This window comes from Bos grunniens, chromosome 18 (genome assembly GCF_055505025.1).
Source record: "Bos grunniens cultivar Pamir isolate PY7600 chromosome 18, Bosgru_T2T1.0, whole genome shotgun sequence".
In the NCBI taxonomy this organism is placed as follows: Eukaryota; Metazoa; Chordata; class Mammalia; order Artiodactyla; family Bovidae; genus Bos; species Bos grunniens.
Window position 1 is genome coordinate 40,243,383 of NC_141182.1, and position 25,909 is coordinate 40,269,291.

Here is a 25,909-nt window from a genome sequence, read left to right on the forward strand (position 1 = left end):
GGTGCTGGTGGAGTTGTTTTCTATGACCCTCCCTTCTTCGCTTGTAGATGGCTGTCTTCCCACTCTGTGTTCACAGAGACTTCCCCCTGTGTGTCTGTGGTTGGGCTGTGGATGGATTGGGACACTCACATGACCTCATTTTAACTTAATTACCTGTTTAAAGGCTGTGTCTTCAAGTAGTCACATTCTGACATACCGGGGTGGGGGTGGGGGGCTTAGGACTTCAGCAGATAACTTTTATGGAAACTAGTTAAGTCCATAACAAACACCCATTGTGTTCTGAGCACTGAGCTGACATGCTGGAAGGGAGATCAGTGAAACCAGTCCCTGCCTTTGAGAGCTCACAGTCAGGAAGGGTTGGGGGATGGCCCCAGAATTGCCTGGTGGCCCGAGGCAGAGATCCCTGAGAAGCTTTAGGGCAGAGAGGATTTAGTGAGGGTCAGGAAGGGCCCTGTTGCTCTCATCCCTGTCCTCCGCACCTTTTTCCATTTGGCCCATGAAAAGTTGGTCTGGAGCTGCGACCTGAGGGCCAGCAAGAGTCCAGGGAAGCGCTCGCTCTGCTCCTCCCCAGCACTTCTCTGAGCTCCTGCTCACTCTGCTGTCACAGAGAGGGTCCATCCTCCTCTGCTTCCAGACCACGTCCAGGGAAGGCTAGCAGCTCCAAGTTGCACTGCTGCCATTTCCAGGAGAGCTACAACCTCTCTGACTCAAATCCAAAATTAAACAAAGAGGATGTCTTAGCTGCAGGGCAGAGCAGACCTTGTACAATGACAACCCGATACACCCACTGAAACTCTGTGGAATCAGGACAGTGAGGAGGGTTCAGGGCAAATAAAGTAGTATATGTGCTCAGCAATGCTCATGAAAAGGAGGAAAGCAGGCTACAAATTGATGTGCGTAAAGTATGATCCCATCTTCAGTTTGGAAAAATTAAAACTCTGAGAGGCTGCAGTTCTTCCGCTCTGGTATCCGGTGAAGCTGCCATTCCTGTACTACCATTTTTTGGTATCGCTTTCTGCAGCTAAATTTTATCATTTTTGCTCTCTGGAATTTCCCAAATTTTCTGGAGCGAATGTATAATTTTTGTATCTTTTTTTTAATGTTAAAATGTGGAAACACTCTGGGCAGAGAAACTTGGAGGCAGACTGACTGCAGTTCTTTTCAATTTGGGTCAGGTGGCCCAGGCTGACGGTAACCAGTTCAGTGATTCTCCTCTTTGTCTCTCTTCCCTTCTTTGCCCCATCTCCCTGGTCCTCTTCCTGACTCTTCCTGTGTGCTTCCGTCCTTTTCCCCCAGCAGAAGAGGATGACGGTCCCTTGTCAGAGCAGGGCACTTCGGCGAGCACAAAGAGGACCTCGCTCAGCCGAGGGATCTCTGTCACGTCCAACCTGGAAGAGCGGCACATCCCAATGGTCGAGTCCAAGACCTACCCGGAGGAAGAGGAGGATGAGGAGAGCCTGGAAAAACTCATGTTGCAAAGTAATCATGCATTTTAATGTTCGGGTACCAGTTCCTTCTAAGCAAAAGTGGAAAGTCTGTTCAGCACCTTTCACCTTTCTCCATAAAATGCATTTAACTGGCACAGTCATGCGTTGATTCTACAGTTTGAGCAGGCCATCATTTATTTAGCTGTGTCCCTTACGATTGCAAGCATTAGTTTCCAGTGTTATTTTTAAGCAGGAGAGATTCCCCCAAACGGGATTAAGAATCAGAGAGTAATCTGTGTTTTCAATTCTAGTAGCTACGGACAAATTATTAGCCAAAAAGGGTGCTTTCGTCTGCTATGAGGTGAGTGACTCTGGCAGCAACATCTGCAGCAGATTGTGCTGGTCATTTTAAAATAACATGTAGAGTAAGCAAAGTCATCCCATTTTCATCAGAACCCGTGTGAATTGTGGGTGTGTCCACATGCACGCATATGCACACGTGTATTTTTAATTTGTAGCTGACAAGATTCAGAGTACTGACAGCCACTCTGCGGAGGAGGTTGGAGAAGTAGAGAACAACCCAGTGAGCAAGGCCATTGCTCGCTACCTGGGCATTGACATCTCTGCAGAAGGCCGCATGGCCAAGAACCGGAAAGGCATCGCCATCATCATCCATGGGACGCCCTTGTCAGGTATGCACAGGCCTGAAGAGTTGCCCCTTTGGGATAAATTTACAGTGAAATTTGCAAGTGCAGTTTCTGAGGAAATAAAATACTCTTCTGTTTGAGATTTACGTAACAAAGGATTATCTCTAAATTGTTACATTGCCAACTTCAAAGATACAAAGTTAGAGAAAGAGCAGGGACATCTCATTTTTAATTAATACATCTCTGAATTGTTGGAGCTTGTATTCTTTCAATAATTTAGTAGCATTAAAATATTAAAGAAAAATCCAAGACATTAAGTCATTTAAGAAGAGTGGTGGGGGAAATATGTACAAACTCTTTGCTGCTGCTGCTGCTGCTTCTAACTCGCTTCAGTCGTGTCCAACTCTGTATGACCCCATAGACGGCAGCCCACCAGGCTCCCCCGTCCCTGGGATTCTTCAGGCAAGAACACTGGAGTGGGTTGCCATTTCCTTCTTCAATGCATGAAAGTGAAAAGTGAAAGTGAAGTCACTCAGTCGTGTCCAACTCTTAATGACCCCATGGACTGCAGCCCACCAGGCTCCTCCATCCAGGGGATTTTCCAGGCAAGAGTACTGGAGTGGGTTGCCATGTCCTTCTCCACAAACTCTTTGACCTTGGAGTATTATTTCTAAAAATTTCTCTTAGGAAAGTAATCATATGGATAAAGACTAACTACATTCGGTGTTGTCTGCAACATTATCGGCCATACTAAAAATTTGGGAGCAGTTGAAGTATACAGTATGAAGTATACTTCGTACAGTATGAAGTATACAGTATACTAGTATGGGGGACTAGTTAATTAAACCATAGTACATTCTCTAGGACATGACTGAAGTGACTTCACATGCATGCATGCATGCATGCATGTAGTGAATTATATCACCTTTAATTTTTTTTTTAACTTTACAATATTGTATTGGTTTTGCCATATATCAACATGAATCTGCCACAGGTATACAAGTGTTCTCCATCCTGAACCCTCCTCCCTCCTCCCTCCCCGTACCATCCCTCTGGGTCATCCCGGTGCACCAGCCCCAAGCATCCAGTATCGTGCATCGAACCTGGACTGGTAACTCGTTTCATATATGATATTATACATGTTTCAATGCCTTTCGCCCAAATCATCCCACCCTTTCCCTCTCCCACAGAGTCCAAAAGACTGTTCTATACATCAGTGTCTCTTTTGCTGTCTCGTATACAGGGTTATGGTTGCCATCTTTCTAAATTCCATATATATGTATACCACCTTTAAAAACAGTGCCCTGTACACCCATTTTCATGGCAGCATTACTCACAATAGCCACAAGGTAGACACAGCCCAACTGTCCATTGATGGATGAGTGGATAAACTAAATGTGGTACAGTGGGATATGATTCACCCATAAAAGGAGGGAAATTCTCACACACGCTAAAACATAGATGAACCTTGAAGACATTATGCTAAGTGAAATAAGCAAGACGTGAAATAGCAATTACTGTTTGATTCCATTTGTATAAGGACCCTAGAGTCATTGTATGTATAGAGACATGAAGTAGGATGGTGATTTCCAGAGGCTGAGCAAAGGGAGGAATGAGAGCTTATTGTTTAATGGGACAGAATTCCAGTTTGGAAAGATGAAAAATGCTGGCGATCGATGGTGGTGATGGTCACACAACACTGGGAATATACTTAGCTTTTTAAGTTGTGCACTTAAAACAGTTAAAATGGTAAATTTTGAATGTATACTATGACAATTTTTAAAAGTACCACTGAAGTGTATTAAATGAATAGAAAAAGGCTCATGATATATCCTTTTAAGTGGAAAAAAATCATGCTTACAATTTGTAATCTCTGGTCATTTCCTATTGCTACTGTAACAAATAACCACAAATTTAGTGACTTAAAACTTTCTTAAGAGTTCTGGAGATCAGAAGTCTAAAATGGGTCAACAGGGGTGCATCCTTTCTCGAAGCCATAGGGGGAGAATCCATTTCCTTGCCTTTTCTTGTTTCTAGAAAAGTTATCTGCATTCCTTGGCTCATGGGCTCTTCCTCCATCTTCAAAACCAGCCTCATAGCATCTTCTAGTCTGTCTGTCTCTCTGTCTCTCTGTTTTCATCATCACATCACCTGTTCTCACTCTGACCACCCTGCTTCTCTTGTAAGGACCCTTGTTATTACATTGGGCCCACCCAGATAACCCAGAGCACTCCCCCACATCAAGATCCTTAATTTAATCACACCTGCAAAGTCCCTTTACCATATAAGGTACCATATTACAGGCTCTGGGCTTCCCTGGTGGCTCAGTCAGTAAAGAATCTGCCTGCAATGTGGAAGACCTGGGTTCGATCCCTGTGTTGGGAAGATCCCCTAGAGGAGGGAAAGGCTACCCAGTCCAGTATTCCTGCCTGGAAAATCTCCATGGACAGAGGAGCCTGGTGGGCTACAGTCCATGGGGTCACCAAGAGTCAGGCACGACGGAGCGACTGAGCACAGCACATCACAGGCTTCAGGGATCAGGATGTGGACATCCTAGGATGGGGGATTATTCAGTCTACCACCTAGCCCACTACATTTTTTTATAAGAAATGTAAATAAAATATGCATAAATAACATAAATAACAGATGCATGGGGGATTATTCAGTCTACCACCTAGCCCACTACTTTTTTTTAATAAGAAATGTAAATAAAATATGCATAAATAACAAATAACAGATGCATAAATAGCAGCCATATGTTAACTATAATCTCTCTGGATGAGTAAATTATGGATCTTTTTTCTTCTGTTATTTCTGAATTTTCTGCTTTCTTTTTTTAATGAGCAGGTATTTTGAATGAGAAAAACAGACATCAACACAAATTATTCTTTAAACCAAAAAAGTCTCTTCCCAGTAGAATGAGGGAAATAAGAGCTACAAGATTTTTAAAGTTCATCTTTTGAATCACTTTTTAAGCTGAGGAGAAAATCCAGAGGGAATGTGGATTGCCATAGCAAATGGCTATTCAGGGGTAGAATTAGGACCAGAACCCCTAGTTATGACTCCTGGCTCAAGTCTTCCCTCTTTTCTTGGCTGCCACATGAGAGACTTAGAGGCCGGGACCTTGGAGAGGTCACTTTATAGGAGCCTCTGACCTAGAAACTTCTGTTGAGAACAGTGAGCAAATGAGAGCTGTGAAATTCAATCCCCTGACCTTTTTTGTAGGAAAGTCAGCCACCGCAGTCAACATGGCCAGGTACTACAGTGCTGCCTGCCTGAACCTTGACTCTGTCATGCTGGAAGCCATCTCTGACAGCAACAACGTCGCAGGCATCCGCGCCCGGGAGCTCTGCATTCGAGCTGCCATAGAGCAGTCCATGAAGGAGGAGGAGTCTGGTGAGAGCCATTTCCTCTGACTCTTTGTGGCCAACTGGCCCTAATCCCACTGGTGATGCTCAGTTTACCCCCACCCTCCACGCCAAGCTTTTCTCCCACAGCTCCACTGAAGGCTGACTTATAACCTGTTGCCCATCAGCAGCTCAGAGAATTCTCTCTCCCACAGACATCCACTCTCCTGGCTGCCCAGTGCTCTTGGCACTACAGGGAGCAGGGCAAGGATGGCCCACATCTTTGTGGGTGACCCCTGGAGTGGGGACTGACATGCAGAGCAGAGGACAGTATGTAACAGAAGTACCAGCTTCTGCAGCAAACCAACTTTGAGATAATTGAGTTCCAACAAGCATTGGGGGAAGTTTTCAGGAAAATGGGCTTTGAAGGAGGAGAATGTTGACAGGCAAAGATGAAGATAAGGACATTCCAGACCAAGAGAGCAGGGACGGTAAGTTAGAGGTGGGAAGACAGATTGAGGGCAATCACAGTTGATCTTAGTGCTGAGATGAGGCATCTGGATTGTATTTTGAAGGAAAAGAGTAATTGGGCACTTTTCACCCTGTGGGAGAAATAGCCAGAAAGTCACAGGAGGAAAGGCACTCTCGTGGTATCTTGTAAAGAAAGCAGTAGTAAAGCTGAATGTGAGTGGGGCTAAGAGTGACCTGCATGGCAGGGAATTGAAAGAGGGGGAGGCATTCAAGGTGACCACACTCAATGACCAATCACAGAAACCAGAAAGAGAGTTACGCCATTTACCAAGACAGGGAACATGGGGGAGGAGAAAGCTTACTGGAGAGAAAAATTAGATTTTTAAACCCCATAGTAGTAGTACTTACTACTAAGTACTAAGTAGTATGGCCCTACCCACCAGAGGTTAAGAATCCTGACTCCCTCAGATCCTCTAAAGACCTGCGGGGCAGGAGAGCAGCTGCTCAGTGGGAAAAAAATCTATGGACTATAAAGCCGAGTGCCTGCTGAGAGTAGACTCATTCTTTTAATAGGAATGCTTAGAACAGCATGATGTCATTCCTGATGGTGTCCCACGCTTACTAGTTCGTAGACCTGGCTGGGGCTTTCAGGAGAAATGGGAGATTCTTTGCTGGGAAGATGAGAGAAACAGCTTTTTAGTGGTGTAAGGAAGAAAAAATAATTTTCTCTCCACTTTTCTGATTTCTTGACTGAGTGCCCCTGTAATAAAAAGCAAATTAACAGGAGAAGAACAAGTTTATTAACATGTATGCTTCATGTGTCCATGGGCAATACTCAGGAGGGAAATGAGTGGCTTTAGAATTCAGAAGTAAATACCACCTAATAGGGAAAGGAAAGGGGGTTGTGGTCCTGTTGGGGAGGGTCAGTGGTTTTTAGGAAAGATGAAGGGGCCTTAGGAGGATGGATGGGAGGTATGATGACTTCTGATGGTTTGGGTGTAGTGTGGACTTGAGTCTTTCTTCTGTGATAAGAGTCCATCTCCCTGGTTGATGAAACTTCCCTGGATGGGATTTGTGACAGTGGAGCTTCTTAGGGAGACTCTGTCTTTGAGTGGCTAGGGGGAGGTCAGAGAAAGCCACTCCTTGCATTTACTGCTTTTTTCAAGTGCCTACAGCTTAGAATAGCCAGTATATCAAAGCAGCATGTTTCAAGGTGGCGTATCCTGAGCTCCTATAGTCTTTTTTTGGGGTGGCATATTCTGGCACCCTTTAGTGGGAACCCCAAGCTGCATCATAATTTCAGTTCTGTTAGATTTTTTTGATTTCCTTTTCTGTCAAACTACGTTACTCAGAGGTCTTTGGAGCTGTGTTGATGTCCCTTGACAAATCGTAAATTTGAACTCCCTGAGAAAGTAATGTCAAGCTAAAGGCTTAATGATTGGGAGAGACTTCCTCAACAAAGTGAGAGATGTGGCTGCTGAAGTATAGGAAATCAGTCAGTCCAGAAAGTTCCAGAAAGAGAAGAGAGAGATGGACACAGGGCAGGATGGGACCTTGGAGAACACTTATCTTTCAGGAGGAGGCAGAGGCAGAGAAGCCAGGGGAGGTGGAGAAGGCAGAGTGAGGGTCAGAGGCAGGAGCAATCAGAAGGGCTGCTGGAGCGGGGGCCAGAAGGACTTTCATGTCTCTCCAGAGCCCTAGTTAAGAGTCTGGGGGACCCTTCCCGCTTTGTTTTTCTCATAGCCCTTATCCCTAGTTAACATACTATTTATTCTACTTACTCTGCTGTCAGTCTTCCCCCCACTCCAACGGGAATGTGAGCTTCCGAGGCAGAGATTTGTGTTAATTTTTGTCACTAATGTATTCCTGGCATCTAGAGCAGTGCCTGGCGCATAGCAGACACACTAAATATTGACAAACGTGTATTAAATCAGTAAGTGAATATAATCAGAGGTGGCTGAAAGTTCAAATTGAATGATCCCTGAGAAGAGGACAGCTATAGTTCATAGTTCAGAAGTCATTGGTGACTTCATAGAAAGCCCTTTCAATGGTGGGGGTTAAACCCAGACCTACATGTGCTGTTTGCTGTGAAGTCAGCTGGCTGTACTGAGGTGGAAGTGACTAGTCTAAACCCATGGGTCCCACTCAGGACCCGCTGGCCGCTTGAACTGTGCCAAGTCCAAACTGAGATGTGCTGTAGGTGTATGATATGTGCTGGACTTTGAAGATTTAGTGAGAATAAAAGACTGTAAAACAGCACAGTAATAATCATGAGAGGTTTCCTGGGCAGGCAAGGCTGTAGTCGTACCAGCAGTTTCAGAAATGATTACCTTCTGGGCTGGAAGAGAAGGTGGCAGAGTCTCGTGGGATCCCCTGAGAAGATGAGCAGTGTAGGCCGGGGCTCCAGCCCAGGCTGGGCACACACCCACCATCATCACCATCCACCCCCAGTGGTGGAGCCCCTTCTCCCAGCCCTGCTGGGTGAGCCGCAGGTGGAGGTGGCTGCGCCATCCCCAGAAGAATCACAGTAGGTTTCAACTTGCCATCCTCCCTATTATTTCCTTATTATCCTGAGATGATTTTTAATATAAACCCACTCTCTCCGTGTAGCCCAGGAGGCTGCTGCTGCGAGTCAAAATGCCATGGGACAATTGCGACTGAGCAATGAGACCCTGGGCAAGTTAACTTCGGAATGCACTCTGGTAACTCCCGAAGTTAAACCTACCAAGCCTGTGCGTGGGAGTGTGCTGCTCACCAAGGGCAAGGCAGAGAGCCACGGCTCTGGGTCTCAGAAGCAGCATCACCAGCACTCGTCCGAAACGCCCCAGGTACAAATCAGGGCTCCCCAAAAGGAGGGTTGGGATTCCCCCTCCTCCTTTCCCCTAATCCTCCTCCTCTCCTACCCCTCCTCCTCCTGGCATCTTGCATCTGGGTCAGCACAACCTCATTCCTACAGGTGCCCTGGCCAGGCAGGCCTGGGTACTGCCCTGTACCGCTCCTGAAAGGAGTATTCTACCAGGTGTGAAACAGGTCAGGCCCTGGCAAAGTGAAGATAAATAAAGCAAAACCCTGCACTCAGGCTGAACCAAGAGCCTGATGAGGGTGATCACCACACATTTTATTTGCAATAAAATGAGATTAGGACAAAAGAGGTATGTAAAAAGAATTAGGTTAAGCCATACGAAATTGATATGAGATTGACAGTATTCAACCACTTGAGACCTCTGTTGCAACAACTTCATGTGGTTCAACCTACTTCTAAAGGAATGTTAAGGATGGACCCACTAATATAAATTGTGGAAGGGCTGCAGGGGAGTCTTGAAAAGTCATAAAGAAGCCAGAGAGTTTGAGTCATGTGCCAAGGGACTTCAAGAACAATCTCGGCTGAATAGCAGGGGCTGAAGCCAGAGAGAGTGGGTGGCACAGTGGATTGTTGGTGGGAACCAGAGTCAGATGAGTGCAAGCTTCTGAGATATTTGAAAGAAAGGGAGAAAAGATCAAATAATCATTAGAGGAGCAAACCCAGGGTCAAGAGAGTTCTTTCTGTGGAAGGAGGTAGAGGCACAAGCAGGTTCTGTAAAGATAGGAACTCCTGGAGAAGTATCAGATGATGATCTTCCCAAGAGGGAAAGAGATTCCAAGGAAATGTGGCGGGGGAGACCAGGATTAAGCATAGTTGAAGGAAACGGGTGCCGTCTTCCTCTAGAGTCAGTAAAGGTGTGGAAATAGATACAGCTACTTGTGGGGGAAGCAGGGTGGAGAGTGGAAGTGAACAAATGTTTGAACAAATGAACAAATGTTTGCTGTTCAATACACATACAAGGCATCTTCCACAGTGTTCCTACTCGAAACTTACAGCAGTTATTCAAGTGAGATAGGAATCTTCCAGTTTACAGTACAACCCCCATTTTATAGATGAGGAAATGAGACCCAGAGATTAGATGATTCTCCCAAGGTCACATGGCCTGTTAAGTGGAGGAGTTGTTGAAACACCAGGCTTCTGGATTCTGACTCCTGATCCTTCTCTCTCAAAACAGGTTTCCTCCAGCCCTCTCCCCTCGGGGCCCACGCAGCGTCGACTCAGTGTCAGCGCCAGTGTGGGAGGTGATACCGGGCTCGTGAGCTGCGTGCTCCCTGAAGAGCTATTCACTCAGATCCTGGTGGACCGAATTCAGGTGTGTCCACACCTACCTGCGTGGAGATGCAGAGCTTACACGCCTGTCCCCCTGCTGTAAGCTGAGGTTCTGAGCCATTGCCCACACACAGCAGCTCAAAACCCAGGGGCCTCGGAGAGGAAGGATGGGTTTCCTCACCCTCTTTTGTCCTTTGGATAGCCCTCGTCAATCTCTGACCCTGGCTGTCTGCTGGCTGAAACCACACTCACCTTAAGGACCAGTGAGCAGAAGGTAGCACATTCAAAACACACACGTCTACAGAGTCATGGTACAGCCCTCAGAAGTATGTTAAAAATCATAACGTGGAGCCATGATAAGTTAGAATTTGGAGTGATGTTAATTGTGGTAAAAATAAGTGTTTACACAGCTCAATTGGTAAAGAATCTACCTGCAGTGCAGGAGACCCAGGTTCAGTTCCTGGGTCAGGAAGATCCCCTGGAGGAGGAAATGGCAATCCACTCCAGTATTCTTGCCTGGAGAATCCCATGAACAGAGGAGCCTGGCAGGCTACAGTCCAGGGGTTGCAAACGGTTGGATGTGACTAAACTACCACCACCATGTTATTAACTGAGAAAATCAGATTATTAAATAGTATGTAAACCATAATTATATTTCTCTAAAAATATTTATAAATGTGTATCATACACATAATAAAAATCCTTAAAATACATGTTAACTGTGGTTATCTTTGGCTAGCAAAATTATAGGTTTTTAATTTTCATACATTTCTGAATTATTTTATAGTACTATATGGCTCTTAAAGTCAGAAACACAGTAACTGTTTCTTTTTGTTTTGATTTTTCATTAGTGTTGTTCAGTTCAGTCGTTCAGTCATGTCTGACTCTTTGCAACCCCATGAACCGCAGCACACCAGGCCTCCCTGTCCATCACCAACTCCTGGAGTCCACCCAGACCCATGTCCATTGAGTCGGTGATGCCATCCAACCTTCTCATCCTCTTTCATCGCCTTCTCCTCCTGCCCTCAATCTTTCCCAGCATCAGGGTCTTTTTCCAATGAGTTAGATCTTCACATCAGGTGGCCAGAGTATTGGAGTTTCAGCTTCAACATCAGTCCTTCCAATGAACATCCAGGACTGATCTCCTTTAGGATGGACTGGTTGGATCTCCTTGCAGTCCAAGGGACTCTCAAGAGTCTTCTCCAACACCACAGTTCAAAAGCATCAATTCTTTGGCGCTTAGCTTTCTTTATAGTCCAACTCTCACATCCATACATGACCACTGGAAAAACCATAGCCTTGACTAGATGGACCTTTGTTGGCAAAGTAATGTCTCTGCTTTTCAAAATGCTGTCTAGGTTGGTCATAACTTTCCTTCCAAGGAGTAAGCGTCTTTTAATTTCATGGCTGCAGTCACCATCTGCAGTGATTTTGGAGCTCAGAAAATAAAGTCGGCCACTGTTTCCCCATCAATTTGCCTTGAAGTGATGGGACCAGAGGCCATGATCTTCATTTTCTGAATGTTGAGCTTTAAGCCAACTTTTTCACTTTCCTCTTTCACTTTCATCAAGAGGCTTTTTAGTTCCTCTTCACTTTCTGCCACAAGGGTGGTGTCATCTGCATATCTGAGATTATTGATATTTCTCCCAGCAATCTTGATTCCAGCTTGTGCTTCCTCCAGCCCAGCGTTTCTCGTGATGTACTCTGCATATAAGTTAAATAAGCAGGGTGACAATATACAGCCTTGATGTACTCCTTTTCCTATTTGGAACCAGTCTGTTGTTCCATGTCCAGTTCTAACTGTTGCTTCCTGACCTGCATACAGGTTTCTCAAGAGGCGGGTCAGGTGGTCTGGGATTCCCATCTCTTTCAGAATTTTCCACAGTTTATTGTGATCCACACAATCAAAGGCTTTGGCATAGTCAATAAAGCAGAAATAGATGTTTTTCTGGAATTCTCTTGCTTTTACCATGATCCAGCGGATGTTGGCAATTTGATCTCTAGTTCCTCTGCCTTTTCTAAAACCAGCTTGAACATCCAGAAGTTCACAGTTCAGGTATTGCTGAAGCCTGGCTTGGAGAATTTGAAGCATTACTTTACTAGCGTGTGAGATGAGTGCAATTGTGCAGTAGTTTGAGCATTCTTTGGCATTGCCTTTCTTTGGGATTGGGATGAAAACTGACCTTTTCCAGTCCTGTGGCCACTGCTCAGTTTTCCAAATAGATGTTGTACTTGTAAAGAAAAGAAAACTAGATCACCAGAATTTGGGAGGGTTTGCTGCTTATGGATTACAGAAAACTAAACTGCTTACCAGGTCCTAGAGTTCTGTGTTTGCTTTGGTTTGCCAGAATGGGCCACAGTATTAATTGCATGTTTAAGTAAACAAAAATTCAACTTGAGTTTCGCAGAAGAGGAGGAATGTAATCACCAGAAATGATTCATGTTAAGCTTTGAACTCACTACTGCGTTAAAGGTGCCATTGCTCTCAGCTCATTTGAACACAGGCGTCTAGTAAGTGTGCAGGTGTTTCATGCACCCCGAGTAAAGGCTGAGACCACTGGTAAAACCCAAAGTAAGCCAGGAGAGCTGTGCTACTCATAGTACTGGCCTCTGATGAGATACAGAGTTTGTGCTACTTCATTTATTGACAAAGTCTTCCCTATGAGGAAAAAAAAAATGGCAGCTAAACTAAATAGTATATGTACTGATTGCAATAGTTGATTTTCTGACACATGATTCTTGTCTCCTCAGAAAGTGGTAGTAATCAGTCTCTAGCGTGTGGTGGCCAGTCTCTGCAAGTAACACTGCAGCACAGCCAAGGCCTGTTCTACAGTAGTTACTATTACCAAAATCATTACGCTCCAAGGCAGGAAAACCACTAAGATAAAAATGGCCCATCTGCTACCGCTGTCTTTGCTGCAGAGGGACACCTTTTATACACATATTCCTTCTCTGTATTTCACAGATCTTCCCAGATTCTCATCTCAACATTATTTGCTTTCTTGATCTCTACAGAGACAGAATAAATCCTTTACTCTGCAGATATGTATGGCAAAGATCTTTCATGACTGCTGAAACATTTTTATTTTTCTCTCTTGTTTAATTACAGCCCCAATGAATCTGGCAGGTGGGAAGGCAGTGGAACTTTCATCTGGGCCCAGAACCAATGGTTCTGGGTCTGCAGAACTAGTGGCAGCACCTGTAAAAGCAGCAGCAAAAGAAAAAATAGCTTCCTTCTTGGGGAACAGATGATCTTGTGGCCACAGTAACTGTTTGTGCTCTGGTTTCAGCTGAGTGACTGCTACCGAGGAGTGGTGTTTGACAGCCTGGAGACACTCTTTGCTCGGAACGCAGCTACCGCTCTCCTCTGCCTGCTGAAGGCCATCGGCAATCGGGAGCACATCTATGTCATCAACATGGCCCAGGATTACGCAGCCATGAAGGCCCAGGAGAAAGCCAAAAATGAGCAAGAAGGTAAGGCCATCCCCTCCTGGGCTGTCCTTCCAAGCCCCATAGGTCTTTCCTTTAAACAGAGCTCTAGGCTTTTTACATTCCTTCCCTGCTGTGAGTACCCATTAGGCTTATGTTGCTACATCTGCCATCTCATTGGCGCCCCACCTCTGCCCTGGAGGGTGGCTGGGAGTTCTTATTTCTACTTTGCATGTGAGGCAATTGAGACACAAGTGACCTGTTGAGAAATTATAGAAGGAAGGATGGAACCCAGCTCTTCTCACCATAGGCATCTTCCTCTTTCCCCCGACATCACATTACATCCCTTCATCTTCTCTATAATTACAGCCTACCTGAGGGTATCACAGGGCTTCCAGGTGGCTCAGTGGTAAAGAATCCACCTGCCAATGCAGAAGATACAGGAGGTTCAGTCACTGGGTTGGGACAGTCTCCTGGATGGCAACCCACTCCAGTATTCTTGCCGGAAAAGTCCTATGGACAGAGGAGCCTAGCTGGCTACAGTCCATGTGGCTGCAAAAAGTCAGACGTGACTGAGCAACTGAGCACTGACTGAGAGGGCCACATCACAGGTCCCATCCTTACTCAGGTGACCCGTTCATTAGCTTGTCGGTTTTAAGCCCACTGTGAATTTCCTGTAAGACCAGAGTAGAGCTTGTAACTTTAGGAAACAGTTTCTACATTCTAGCCTATTGTGTACCAGGCACTGCAGCAGATTGTGTACACTTAAAATGTCTTTAAAGGACACTTTGGGTCATTTAGTCCTGACAAAGATTATTGCCCCCACTCTACAGATGTGGAAAACGAGGCTCACAGATATCAAAAGTTTTGTGTAAGATCACAGAGCATATTAGTAAGATCTGTATAACTCTGAGTTCTTTGCTTTTTTGTCATTCCAGTGGCCTGTAAAAAATTTTCAATGATTGAAAAGCCCATACACACATACACATAGAAAGTAATGTTAGCTTAAGTTCCAAATTTAGACAAAAGCAGACCCAGGAGATCTTGGCCCCCAAGGGAGAGGACGGCGCTACCCCTCAGAGGCAGAATCCTGCTTCAGCCTCAGCTCCGGTCATATCACTGCCCTTCCTCACTCAGCCTTGCCTCTGTCTTCCAGAACAGTCTGCACCTTTTCCTTTTAAGGAAATATTTACAAACACTGAGCTATCTTAGTTCATAGTGAAGTGAAAGTCGCTCAGTTGAATCTGACTCTATGCGACCCCATGGACTATGCAGTCCGTGGAATTCTCTAGGCCAGAATACTGGAGTGGGTAGCCTTTCCCTTTTCCAGGGGATCTTCCCAACCCAGTGGTCAAAGCAGAACTCAAAGACTGCTTCCTTTTATTCTCATCCAGAGATTGACCAGGCATCTTTCAGCAATATTTCAACCTCCAGATTCCTAGTTTCCAGAAAACTCATTTCCCATCAACAATCAACTTTTGAAAGAAAGTATCTCTTTTCATTTTCTCAATTGCCTGTAGTTTTCACAGTTTCAATATAGGTTCCTATTCCCTTAATCATTTTAAAAAGTCCTGAGGCAGCATACAATATTATTATATTAGAATCTAGTTGTTATTGAACATTTATGAATGTGCCAGGCACTGGGCTAGGCACCTTACATGATTGCTTATTTGATCCCCACAACAGCCCTGTGAAGGAAGAATTATTATTCTGATCTGTTACTATCCTCTGTAAGTGTTAGAGACTAAGAACTCAAGATGTAGATCTCTGAGCCCAAAGCTCAAACTTAGGGAGGCATGAGGAAAGACTGGGGTGCCTGCAACATGTGCAGAAGCAGCCCAGAGTCTTCGTGCCAAGTGTGAACCACACTTCAGGACCTGGAACCTGCAGGGTGTGGAAGTTGACAGTTCTGTCACCTGAGCACTTTGGTGGCTTGTGTTAGTAATGGGTGAAGTCAGTGGGTGGTATGTTACTTTCCTATTACTCCTGTAATACACTGCTTCAAACTTGATGACTCACCACAGATTTGTTCTCTGACAGTTCTGGGAGTCAGAAGTCCTAAAATTGAGGTGTCAGCAGGGCCATGTTCCTCTGGAGGCTCTAGGGGAGAATCCTCGTCTCCTTTTCTGGCTCCTAGAGGCCCCCTGCATTCCTCGGCTCGTGGTTCCTACCTCGCAACTCTCTGACCTCTGCCTCATTGTCCGCTCTTCTTCTCTGACCCTGACCCTCCTGCCTGCCTCTGCTGGACCTCTGTGATTATATTGGGCCCACTCAGATAATCCAGGGTAATCACGCCAACTCAAGATCCTTAATTTAATTACATTTGCAAAGTTCTTTCTGCCATGTAATGTGACATATTCACAGGTTCTGGGCATTAGCACGTGGATCTCTTTGGGGCCTCTGTTCAGCCCACCACAGGTGGAAACCATTGTGGGAACTGTATGAGTGCAGGAAAGCCCAGCAGAGATTAGGAGGCCGCCTGTGGTACCCGCTGCCTCTCGCTGTCACACACGCACCACAGCCTGCTTAGGCAAGAGCTAAACCACTGGGGTCCCCGCAGCCAAACGTGGTGAGTGAGTTTTTCCCACCCTCCTGTTTGTTCCCCACAGAGCACAAACGCAGAGAAGCGCAGAAGAGAGAGAAGGAGCGTCTCCAAAGCATGGATGAGGAAGAATATGATGCCTTGACAGAGGAGGAGAAAATAACCTTCAACCGAGAGGTTCAACAAGCCCTGCGGGAGAGGAAGAGGAGGTCAGTGTCCGGGGCTGGTCAGAAGGGAAGCACTGCCACTGGGAGCAGTTTCCATCAGGCACACGGCCCATCCTGGAGACTAGGGTCACCGGGGCCGGGGAGGAGGCAGCAATAGCCGCAGGAGACCTGGGAGGATGACTTGCTGAGAGCAGAAACAGGTATCTTGCACAACCAGGGTGCTGGTTGCTGCAGCCTTCCCACGTCTCCATTCTCCTGTCCTTCCTTCTTTCTGGGGGACCTGTGGGACCCAGGGCTAGAGGCTGTAGTGTAAAAAGAGGAGGGGCTTCTGGCCCCTAATCTCCTGCTGGCTTCCCTGAGAGCTGCGGCTCATCAGCCTCTGTGCTCAGGTGTCCAGAGATGGTGACCCAGGGGGCCACTCTTGTGACGTGGGCATGGTGGTTGCCCTCCATAACTTAGCCATTTCTCCTCCTTTCCTGGCCAGCATCTTGGCCTTTGGTGGTGCCGTCCATCCCGAGGTCTGACTGCCACTCCCACTTGCTCCTTAGCCTGGGCAGTTCAGCAGAGACCCTGGGCAGGCTCCCAGGCCAGTGCTCTCAGCCACCTTCTGTGCCCATCCCTGGGGACCACACGGGACTGACTGAATCCCCTCCATACCACCCACGAGACATGGTCCATGATTTCACGCTGTCTCCAATACAGGTGGGCAGTGTCCTGTCCTCAGATCTTCAGACATGCCAAGGGAGGGAGGAGGGTCTACTGCCTACCCCTCCCTAAGATTCCAAACACTGGTGGTGGGGGGCAAGATGCTACCTATAATTTAATCCCCTTTTCTCCTCTCCCCCTACCTCCAGACTCCTCCCACTGGCCCCCAAAGAGCTTTTATGTACTCTACAGTATCAGTATATATATATATACCCACATCTCATGCATGGTCTACTGTAAACATGCCTGGGCCTCAGGAATCCCAGCTTTGGGATTCCAAAAAAATTGCTTTTTTTTTTCTCATTCAGGTCATTTACTTTCAGGCATTCATCTCACAGTGGACTTAGAAAATCCAAATCTGATTCTTAGAGCTCAGCAGTGACTTGTTTGTAACGCGCACACACACGAAGTGATGAAGTAATGATGAGTCAACTTCAATGAGCAGAGAGCCACAGCAGCCAGGAACAACCAGGGATTCCCAGAGATAAAAATAAATGGATTCCGTATCTTCAGAAATGCCATCCCCTCCACTCTTTGTTTATACATGGTACCCAGGCTTGGTGCCCTCTCTGCCATTAGCAGCAGGGCAGACACGGCTGAATCCATAGCTGGAAAGGAAAGAAAGGGCGAGAAGGAGAGGAACGTGGCCTCCAGCTCTAGCACCATGGCTCCAAGTGGGCCACAGTGGGGACCGCTGTGAAAAACATCATTTCTTCTTGTCTACACCTCAGACATGAGTGTAGAAAGCTGGGCCTCATCTGTACTGATATCAGAACAATCTTTGAAAGTTGGTTTTTAAGGGTGATAACATCCAGCTTGTTTACAGCCCTTGCCTCACTCTCCTGTGAAACGAGATTGAAATAGAATTAGAGATCAGTTGAGAATTCTTCTTAGTTGAGCTTCAGTTATCAGTTTTACTAAATGACTATTCAAAGGTAGATGTGAGCCATCCTTTCCTCCTTTCTTCCCTTCTTTTCTTCTCTTCCCTTCCATCTTCCTTCCTTCCTATAATATCCAGCTTTCTTTTGTTCTTTCCTGGTTTTTGTGCTGAAGAAAGCTCCGCGCCACGTTCCCCCACCAGGTGATTGCAGCGGGGGAGGGGCTCGGGCAGGCCCCTCTGAACTCTTTTCTTCTCTGCCTGACTTAATGAAGGGAGCTAGAGAGACTGGCAAAGGAGATGCAGGAAAAGAAGCTACAGCAGGAACTTGAGCGACAGAAGGAAGAAGATGAGCTAAAACGGAAGAATAAAAAGCCAAAGCAGGGACCCGTAAAGGAGGAGCCGTCCACGAAGAAATCTCAGATACCAAGCCGGCAGGTAGCAACCCTCCCTGGCCCCTCAGCGGCAGGCAGGTGCAGAGTGGCCCACCACCACAGCTAGCATATCAGCCCAGCACATCTCCCCTCCAGAAAGCTGGCCTAGGACTGTGTAGACTCTGTGGTGGAGCAAAAGGCAGGAGGAGAGGGATCAGCATTTTCTGAGCACTGACTGTGTGTCCCGTGCTTTCTTGTGCTTCCCATAATCCTGTCCTGTTACATCCTGTCCTTCCTCAGAGGTTCAGAGATGTGAACCCCATCCAGAATTTAACAGGACGAGCTGTAACAGTTGTGTGTGTGTGCACAGATCTGGCTCCTTCTGCTGTCTCCTGCAGCCCCCTGGATGGTTTTAAATAGACTGGTGGTGAAGAGCTGTTTGCAGTGAGCCACCAAGTCAGTGTGTTCAACCAGGAGCTGATCCTTGACCGCAGTCAAGGGAGATGCTCCAGCATAAGCTACCCTTGTGAGTATCAGTCTGCCTGTCACGTCTCTGCCCACTGTGATACACGGTACCCAGGCTTGGTGCAGACTGGCCAGAGCAACGTCCAGGGTGGCGCTAGTGGCTGAGGGTTGTGCTAGCTGGGGTGCACAGTGGCCACTCCAGCCCCGAGAGTTCTGAGGGTAAAACTAAAGCTAGACTCCCAGACGAGGTGCAGACTGGTCCCAGGAGGCAGATGGAAGAGCAGAGGAATCAGTGTCCAGGAGTCCGCATCAGGTAGAGCTCAGGAAGGAGCATGTCTGAGCACTTAAAACTTAGGCACCAAAACAAGGGTAAGAAACAGGCTCCTGCAAGTTTCCAAATGCAAGTCCTCCCCTCAGTAGGCACTTCTTCCAGGATACAGGATATCCAGGAACAGGATATCTAGGCAGAACTCTGTAGATGGGAACATACAGCAGGCACCCCGCCCTCCCCTCACCCACACAAATAAGGCGATCCACCCACTCCAGGAGACAGCGTTGCCAGTACTGTTGTGTCAGCTCTCTCCAGGCTGTAGAGACGGACATTTAGCGGGGAGCTGATGCAGTGCAGAGAGGGGATAACCAGCCTGGGCCTCTCATGCCTCCACACCTGAGCTTAGGCAAGAGAAGAATGTCACTGGGCTGAACTGGACTGTATGTCATCAAAGAAGAACCCCCAGACCTGTGAAGCCTCCTGGAGGGTTTCATCAGGAGGGGAGACAATCAGAACCCACAAAGCAGTAAGAAAAAGAATAAGGTCGGTTTCTCTCTGCAAGGTTCATTAGCTAAAATACAGGTTTGTTTAAGAGGCTGGAGTGTAGCCAGACTCTGAAACCCTGTCTGTCCCCAGCAGCACTGATTAATCTGTATACATAATCTGTATAATTTTAATAACTTGGCACTATGAGACCTTTTACTCTGTGACAGACACTGTTATAAACTTTTTACATGCACTCACACATTTAACTTTCAGTGGTCCTCTGGGGTAGTTATTAATATTACTGTCAACACAACACAGGTGGGCCAAAGATGTGGCTTGCTCACCCATGGTCACACAGCTAACAATTGTGAGACCAGGTTTGGACCACTAGACTCAGTGGCCTCTCCAGAGGAAAGGCTCGTCTTGAGCATCTTTTCCTGTTGATCCTTCAGAGCAGCAGCTGTCAGCCAGGAGTGAACATTACAGCTGCTATGCATAATGCCCGGCCCCAGCCAGCTCCAAGACAAGGAAGGACCACAGAGTGAATCTTCTGAGAAAGGCCCCCACACAATCCATAGGCACAGCCCTGGCGTGTATATGAGGGGCTGGAATCCTATGAGGCCATCTTACAAAGCACAGTGCCCTCTTTCTCCTTCTTTTGCAATTTGTTCTCCCCGAAAGAACTGTTTTAAGAATGTTTTATGTGTTTTTGCCTTCTAGATTCTTACTTTTTCCAAACTAGAGGTGAAGATTGATGCAGTAGAAAGAAAAGTGTCCGTCAGAGAGCAGGTAGCTGTGGAGAAGGAAGAATGGATAAGAGGAGGAGGAACCTCTTGTCAGATATCAACACGCTTTGGTTTCCTCTTGTCCAGGAGCAAGAAGACAGTGAGGGGGACCTTCCGAAGGACACTGACAAGAACGTGGCCCAGAAGTTTAAGACCTTCGAGCTGACCCTGAAGGACATCCAGAACATCCTCACGTACTGGGACCGGAAGCAAGGAGTTCTGCTGCATCACATCGGTGCTGAGGACATGAGCCATGAGGATGGGGCCGACCAGCGCCAGGTTCCCTCCGGTGGACGCCGAGGCCGCAAGGACCGGGAGCGGGAGCGCGCGGAGAAGGAGCGAGCCGAGAGGGAGCGCCTGGAGCGGGAGAGGGCCGAGAGGGAGCGGCTGGAGAAGCTCCGCGCCCAGGAGGAGCGCAGCGACGGAGGCGAGGGCGAGGAGGAGGACCACGAAGGGAAGAAGGATCTGGGTGTGCCGTTCATAAACATCCAGACGCCTGACTCCGAAGGCTCGAGCTGGAAGCAGGCTCTGGAAAATGAGAGGCTTCCTAAAGGGGAACAGGTACAGACTTTCCTCCAAGACAGAGATGTAACGGTCAGGTAGCCAGGCAGACATACAGAGCTAGTCCTTGTAAATGTGCTTTTAACACAAAATCCAGATCCCCTTAATTCCATTCATCTCTGATATCCCTTTGTATATAAAACAAAAATGGCTAAAAGGACCTTTTTCTATGTGATGAAGTATCCATAGGAAGTTCCACAGATCTAAACTATTCCATCTAACCTTATAAAAAGCCACTCATAAAGTTAATTTTAGTATTGACAATACTGTGTTATGGGTTGGCAAGGCAGGTACACTTCGGGGGTTATGCAAATGGCTCAACTATTCTAAAATTTCTTTCCCATAAGCTTCCCACCATGACAGAAATTATACGACCAGATGGCTTCTTGTTCCTAGAAACAAAAGCATCATATTCAGAAACCCCTTTGGCAGTGATTTGGAGGGAATGGTTATTATAACCTTTCATCCCATGACAAACTTTATCGGTGAAACACCAAAAAACAAATATTTGCGGCTACAGGTCATATAGTCTCTGTCCCGAACACCCACCCCCAATAATGGATATGACTGGAGATGACTCTGTTCAGATACAGCTTGATTCACAAAAGCAGGCGGCAAGCCAGATTTGAACAGGGGGGCCTCAGTCTACCCACTGGTTTAGTTTAGTATTTATCAGAAACTAGACGCAACCTTCCAGTACTTTGGCCACCTCATGCGAAGAGCTGACTCATTGGAAAAGACTCTGATGCTGGGAGGGATTGGGGGCAGGAGGAGAAGGGGACGACAGAGGAGGAGATGGCTGGATGGCATCACTGACTCGATGGATGTGAGTTTGAGTGAACTCCGGGAGTTGGTGATGGACAGGGAGGCCTGGCATGCTGCAGTTCATGGGGTCGGCCACAACTGAGTGACTGAACTGAACTGAACTGAACTGAGATGCAACCTTAGAAGTAGAGAGCAGAGCCTGAGAGGAACCACGAGTTAGACTTGTTTAAAGAACTTCCTGCCTCTATTAATTTAATAGGGGATGCAAATTATTCATCCCTTTCCTCACAGATATTCTGAATCCTGGGAGTTAACTCTAGCTACATGTTAGCTACATGTTAGTCAGGAAGTGTCTTCAACTTTCTGACCAAGAGAATTAGCAACACAGGATTACATGAAGATAGTTACTTCCTCGAACTAATAGCCTGTTTGGTCCACTCAGGTGGCCTCATGGTTGTGATGACAACAATTAATCAAGGGATAGCATCCTTTTTCTGAGGGTTTTACAAGCTGAGGAGAAAACTGCTACCAGATTTTGAAGCCATCTGCTCTGGGTGGCTCTCATTCATTATATATCAGAGTAGAATGGGGAATGCTACAGGAATAAGTTGACTCTCTCAAGTTTCTTTTTTGACTTCTCTCTCCATTCCCATCTTTCACCCCATTCCCAGAACTTTGATGCACTTTTTTTTTTCTTTGCTGTATATGACCTGCTCTAGCCCTAACTCTCTTTTACCTTTGAAAAGAAAGAACACTTAAAGGTAGAAGAAATGTTAACAGGGGATCTGAAAATAAATGAAACAGCTCTATACTACAGACATCAGAATATTAAGAGATGGTCTCTTTAAACAGAGGTTTGCGTCTCAGCTGTGTGCTAGGCCATGTGCTATATCACCCTAGTTCCAGTCCTAATGAACTTTACAGTCCAGTTGCAGAGATAGACCACCAAGCAATCATAATAAAGTGACAAAGGTTATGATAAGAGAGGGAGCCTGAAGCCCATAGCAAGAGCCCCAGCTGAGTCTGGAGGTGTGGGGTCTGGAAAGACCTACAGAGCTGTGTCAGAGGTCCATTATACACCATCCCTGACACATGCCTATATCAGGGCATCTCCTGAGAAAGTTGAGAGAAAGGAGGGAGGGTCTCACCATCCTGTGCTCTTTCAGGGAGGCTGTTAGGGGTAGCCTGCCCTCTACACCAGAAATTCATCTTGATATTTTTCTTTAGATCCTAGACATCTTGGGCCTGGGTTCCTCTGGACCACCTATCCCACCACCTGCTTTATACTCAATCATCTCCTACCCTGTGAAGCGACAGCCTTTGGCCATGACAGAAATCCTGAAGCATTTCGTGTTTATAACTCCACCCTCTGAAGACTTCTCCCTGATAGAGGAGAAAAGAGAAGTGGAAGCAGAAACAGAGCTTTCAACCACCCCAGGCTCCTCAAAGGTAAATGGAGAAACTTATCCTCCTGACCTTGGCAAGACTTCACATGGGCCCTCCATGTGGCCAAAAATTGAGCCCGGGGTTGATGTCAAGCTCACTGGGGTGTTTGCCTCCACTCACTTGGGATTCCACCTGAGCCTCCCTAAGCTGCACCTTCCCTGGGTCTGACTCTTCCTATGCCCCCAAGAAGAGACTAAAAATGATACTTGTTGATTTGCTCTGAAGCCCATTTACAAAAAAAAAAAAAAAAAAAGTGTGAAACAAGCTCTTTTAAAAAGGTAGCAGAATGTATTGTGAAGCTAAGGTAATTCACACAGTGCAGAAGAATACAAGAGTCAACAGACACAAGGAAACACACATCATTAGAGAAAGAAAAGACTATTAAGAAATTATATGGGGAAGATTGGATATTTTGGATAAAGTTGCTTTTTATCTTCTTGCCTGACACAGTGCAGTAAAAGTAATTCCACCTAGATTAAAAGGATAAGTGATCAAAATGAAATCATGTAAAAGTATAAAATTGATTTTTACATATACAGTTAATGGAATAAATAAAAAAAGAAAAATAGATTTGACTAGTAATATGAAGAATGCATGGATATTAAAAATTATAGAGGGGCTTTCTGTTCCCAGAGGAATAGTTCAGTTCAGTCGCTTAGTCATGTCCATCTCTTTGTGACCACATGGACTGCAGCATGCCAGGCTTCCCTGTCCATCACCTACTCCCAGAGCCTACTCAAACTCATGTCCGTAGCATTGGTGATGCCATCCGACCATCTCACCCTCTGTCGTCCCCTTCTCTTCCCGCCTTCAATCTTTCCCAGCACCAGGATCTTTTCCAATGAGTTGGTTCTTCACATAAGGTGGCCAAAGAGGAGTATGGGGGCCAAAATTTGAACTGCCTCCTAGCTTTCTTCCTATAAACCATGCATGTTAGCAAAAAACAAAATCAGCAGCAAATGAAGTTATCTATAGGCCCTGCTTACACCTCAATTAGGTAACAGAGAGCCCCAAACTTCAGTTTTGTAAGTAAATAGACAATCAACATCAGGTCTCAGCACTGGTGAGCAGGCCTTACTTGGGCAGAGTCCAATAAAAAGGTAAAAAAGAAAATATTGCCACCATCAGAGGTGACTATTACACCAACCTCTTTTCTGAAAATTGAACCTTAAGGGGAAAGAGTTTAGCTTTCTTTAACTTACAGTTTTAGAAGGAACTCAGGCTCATCTCCAGTACATGAAGGAAAGCTCTTCTTTCTAGGAGAATGACAGCTGAAATTATAGAAAGAATGGTAGAATTAGAAAGGCACCGTTCTGATATCCCCAATGACGTAGGAGTCCTTGATTAAGGAGTGCCAGGGGATTCCTGGAGTGCTGGTTTGCTGGAGAACAAGACACTCACTCTGAGCCAGAGCATCGTCCCATGGGTGGCTGGCTGGCTGCAGAGAGGGAAGTCCGCTTTGCCATGGCCAAGATCTGCGAGCATCACTGTAGCCACACGGACACCCTTTGCGTCTGTAATCGTGAGTCAACCTGACATCATTTGTCCCCCAGTGTGACAGAGTATGATGTGCACAGCATCCTCTCTGAATCTAATCAAGTTTTTAAATCTTCTTTTCAGCTTACATGAAATACAGGAAATAAGTAAGTTTTAAGGGACACTCTGAGAACAGTCAAAAGATTTGCAGACTATGAAATATTCTGTCATGATACAGATTTGGTCTATGAAAAAAAATCAGTGTGATTGGGAGGGAATGAGAAATATAGATTAAAAAAAAATACTACAGAAGCACAACGACAAAATGCAGTATGGGAACACACTCCAGACCAGCTTCCAGCTTTCTCTGGAGCTTTGGCCTCCCTTCAGGGAATTGGGTACCAGGGAAAGCCCTAGACTCCTCTCCACACTTCTCTCCTACAGTAGTGTCATAGTCTGGGCTCTGCCATTCTCAGCAGTCGCCAGCATCTTGAACCTGGTGAGGTCACCCCAGACTGCAGGCAGAGAGGTCACCCCAAACCACAGGCAGTGTCATGGGCATTCCTGTCTCCTGCTTCTGTGGTCGTAGGATGAATGTTTAAGACCCTGTGCTCATTTTCAATTTAAGACCCAGGAGGAGCAAATCACCTCGTCTAAAGGGAGCAAACAGAAAACAAAAGAAAAAGAGAAAGAAAAAACGGATCAGCCGCGTGAGACTCAGAAGGAGAAACGTCGAATGGCCTTCAACAGGAAGGGCCTTTCTGCAGGAACTTCCGGAACCATTGCTCCGCTGTCAGACGTAGAGCAGAACAACTTATCTGGGCAGCATTCCCAGGAAAAATTCACCAGGTGGGCCTCGGAGCCACCCAGGGAGGGGAAGGCCGAAGCTCCAAATGAGGGTGTGGCTGTCACAGCCTCAGATGGGAACCGGGTTGTCCTGACTGTTAAGGACCTCCATGGCAGTCAAGGATCGCCATGCCTAACTGCAGCAGGACCGGACTTCTCCCAGGCAACAGTCCTGTCTTCTCTTGGCCCAAAGGAAGCATCCTCACAGTAAAAGCATGTGTGGTCATTTTCAGGCTGAATCATTTCCGGTGGATCGTGCCTGCCAACGGTGAGGTGACATTGCGCCTACACTTCTGTTCCAACGATCTTGGGATTTTTGACCAAACATTTAACTTTGAGATCCTTGGAACTCACCGCCAGTACCAGCTTTACTGCCGAGGTGTCTGCACTTACCCATACATTTGCCAAGACCCAAAGTAAGTGTATTTTGTTCTTAAAGAAAAGATTGGCGGATACATTTTTGTTTTCCCCCATGGGACTTTGAACAAAATGTGTCTTAATAGAAATGTGGAACCAGGGCAGCATCCCAGGCCCTCTTATACTGGGCTCCAGAGCCACGGACACTGAGTCACAGAAATGACACAGTACCATGTGGCTAAAATAGAATGCTAGCAGATGTGAAGGGCAAGGGGATATCTTCCTGTGTGAAGTTAGTTTGTTTATTTAATTATTAAGCATATATAAATAGAT

General features: G+C 46.3%; 1 protein-coding gene across 1 annotated transcript in view; it reads left to right on the forward strand.

Annotated features, from left to right (window-relative positions):
* HYDIN (HYDIN axonemal central pair apparatus protein) overlaps window positions 1-25,909 on the forward strand; it is a 339,719-nt gene that overhangs the window by 254,684 nt on the left and 59,126 nt on the right. The window contains 13 exon segments of the mRNA XM_086351674.1: window positions 1,300-1,479; window positions 1,946-2,119; window positions 5,300-5,470; window positions 8,503-8,720; window positions 9,930-10,067; window positions 13,315-13,498; window positions 16,063-16,204; window positions 18,020-18,182; window positions 20,061-20,148; window positions 20,151-20,686; window positions 22,679-22,900; window positions 25,002-25,222; window positions 25,453-25,635. Coding sequence (XP_086207800.1) covers window positions 1,300-1,479; window positions 1,946-2,119; window positions 5,300-5,470; window positions 8,503-8,720; window positions 9,930-10,067; window positions 13,315-13,498; window positions 16,063-16,204; window positions 18,020-18,182; window positions 20,061-20,148; window positions 20,151-20,686; window positions 22,679-22,900; window positions 25,002-25,222; window positions 25,453-25,635 — 2,620 coding nt within the window.